Source organism: Perkinsus marinus (genome assembly GCF_000006405.1).
Source record: "Perkinsus marinus ATCC 50983 genomic scaffold scf_1104296939758, whole genome shotgun sequence".
NCBI classification, from domain to species: Eukaryota; Perkinsozoa; order Perkinsida; family Perkinsidae; genus Perkinsus; species Perkinsus marinus.
Window position 1 is genome coordinate 1 of NW_003213081.1, and position 2,402 is coordinate 2,402.

Sequence of the window (2,402 nt, forward strand, 5' to 3'; positions counted from 1 at the left end):
CAGCACAGGCACAACCAGTCGAGCGGATCCGAGTCATCAGAAGACTCGTCGGAGGTGCCAAGCCCTGAGGATGAAGGAGCGGAGCGACGTTAATTAAGGGCAGTAGCCTTAGAGCAGAAGAACGTGATTGCTGTATCATGTATTGCTCGTTATTAAGGACCGTTTCAATCTGAGTCATCGAGGTAGATTCTTCCTCTGTAAGCAAATACGCGATATGCCACAGAAGTGTAACTTCGTGTAATGCACTGCGTCATCTTCCTCATCACTTTGGCCTCCTTAGTCATCCGTCAAGCCGTCGGCGGGTCTGCCCTCATAATCGCCGAGAAGCTTCATGCCGCCGATGGTGGTTATTGTCAAAGTCTTTGTGATGCATCCCCCGACTGCATCTTCAGCTACTGTGGTGACGACAACATATGCCATGACGTGGGCTCTGCTGCTTCGAGCGGAGCTGTCCCATGCGGTGCTGCGGTAACGTCGTTTGACAGCTGCTCCTCTGCATGCGAGTCAGTCGCCGATTGTTCAGCAAGTCAGTGGAAATCTTTCTGCAAGACCTGGCTCGATACTCCTGTTTGTTTCGGTCTCCTCCAAAGTGCCAACGGATTGTGCTATGAGGTCTCGGCTGGATGTACTGGCACTGCCTATCCCTGTCCCTGAAGAGTACTACTTCACGCTGGTAGCGTGACGCCATACTGAAGTTTTTGTTACTGAGCTATTCTTCATTATTGTTGTCATTCTGGGTGGAACAACCCTCTTGGGGATCGACAGATCCGCGAGCCACCGTGGGGAGGGACCCACTGGGCGAGCGACAAAACCCCAGACGCGACAAGCGACAACTAATGGCCTGACGACGGCTGCAAAAATGCAAAGTTTTTATTGACCAGTTCGATTTGAATCATTTTCGCATGAATTACTGCGGGCTCTTTACTATCCACACTACGCTAGTTTGTTTCACAGTTCACATCCTGGTTTTTCACATAAGGTGCGTTCAACTCAATCTTGCTTACTTACGTGCACTTGCATTTTCTACATATTGTGGCGCACCATATGATATGGTCCATATCGTGTGTTTATTACTCCTTGTTCGTTGCGTACTGTGATTAACATTAACAAGTACTAACATTTTAGTGCGTAGCATGTATGGCACCAGTGATCTAATGCTGTGGCGCGGCATCTTTTGCATTAGAGCTGCCAGCTGCTCCGGAATGAGGCAGATAGTTAAAGCTCGTTTCCTACACCTCCACCTCTATACTGGTCACATTGCATGCAGTGCTTGGTGGTAGTTGACCTGCGACGTGTGCCTATCATTCATGCAAGTACTGCAAAATACTTCAGCCTATCGTGCTCAAGCCTTGACACGCGTAGTCGCGACGAGCCCCCGCAGCGGAGGCTCTCGCAGAGCCGACTGCCGGGATCGGAGCCTACCATACAGGTCGACCGTCGAACTCAATCCAGGTTTCTCAGCGTCTTCAATTTGGTGCGCTCAAGCGTTAGGCTTTACATGCAATTTTCAATAACATGAGCTTTATAAGCTCTACAAGCCGTACCTCGCACACACTTTGTCTTTTACTGGTATTAGAACCTACGATCCTCAGTGGAGATTCCCCACCCAGGGAGATCTGGATACCTCCATGCTAAGAGTATAAAGTAATTGATTGGACTCTATTTCTGTCTAGCCCCTCGGACTTGTGTTGCTCATTCAGTTCATCTCCAGACAATTAGGGTGCTTTTGAGAGTTGAGGAGAGTTCACATAACAATCGACAAAAAAAGATTGCGCCTCGAGAAAATGAGTCATACAGGTCGATATACCTATTAATTCAGTTTGAATCGTCCGTGTCAATCCTAGAATATTTTTACTGCAACCGTGTGCAAATCAGCAGAACAAGCATTCAACTTCGGTTTGAACTGCGTCTCCAAGTAAGCAAACTGGTTGGTTCACCCAGCGGCTAGACTTAACATTCTTCCGCCTTAACCTGGCTAGTAAGAAAAACCATTTTCTTGTCGCCCAAGCTAAAGGAAGCTTGAGCTTCGACAGATGTGCAATGTATCAACATTTTCCATAATGTGTGGGGAACTCTCAAAAGTTATTGCTGTCTATCCAATGCCGTCGATTAGATTCATCATTTTCCCAACATCAGTCAGCAGCATGTGTGCAGCATATTTGAAAATAATGGGACACCCACGCTTCGCGCTTACTCGAGAGTAATTACAATAGCTATTAAGAATCGCTGACATCGTCTACTACACCAACAGATCTTGTTGTTAGCAGCGCATTAGACTCTGGTCATCGGATATGATAATTCACATCGCGTCTGCAGTGCAAGTAAATGCACCGCTCGACTCACCAAAACATTAACGTCTACACAACACGGCGATGCTTATAGATGATGCTTCATTCCATTCA

General features: G+C 47.3%; 1 protein-coding gene across 1 annotated transcript; it reads left to right on the forward strand.

Annotated features, from left to right (window-relative positions):
- Positions 1-240: 240 nt before the first annotated feature.
- On the forward strand, positions 241-654 carry Pmar_PMAR029213 (hypothetical protein; the record flags this gene model as incomplete). The annotated part of the gene is made up of 1 exon (XM_002782309.1): positions 241-654. The coding sequence occupies one exon, from the start codon at positions 241-243 to the stop codon at positions 652-654; it is 414 nt and encodes a 137-aa protein (XP_002782355.1).
- Positions 655-2,402: the final 1,748 nt, after the last annotated feature.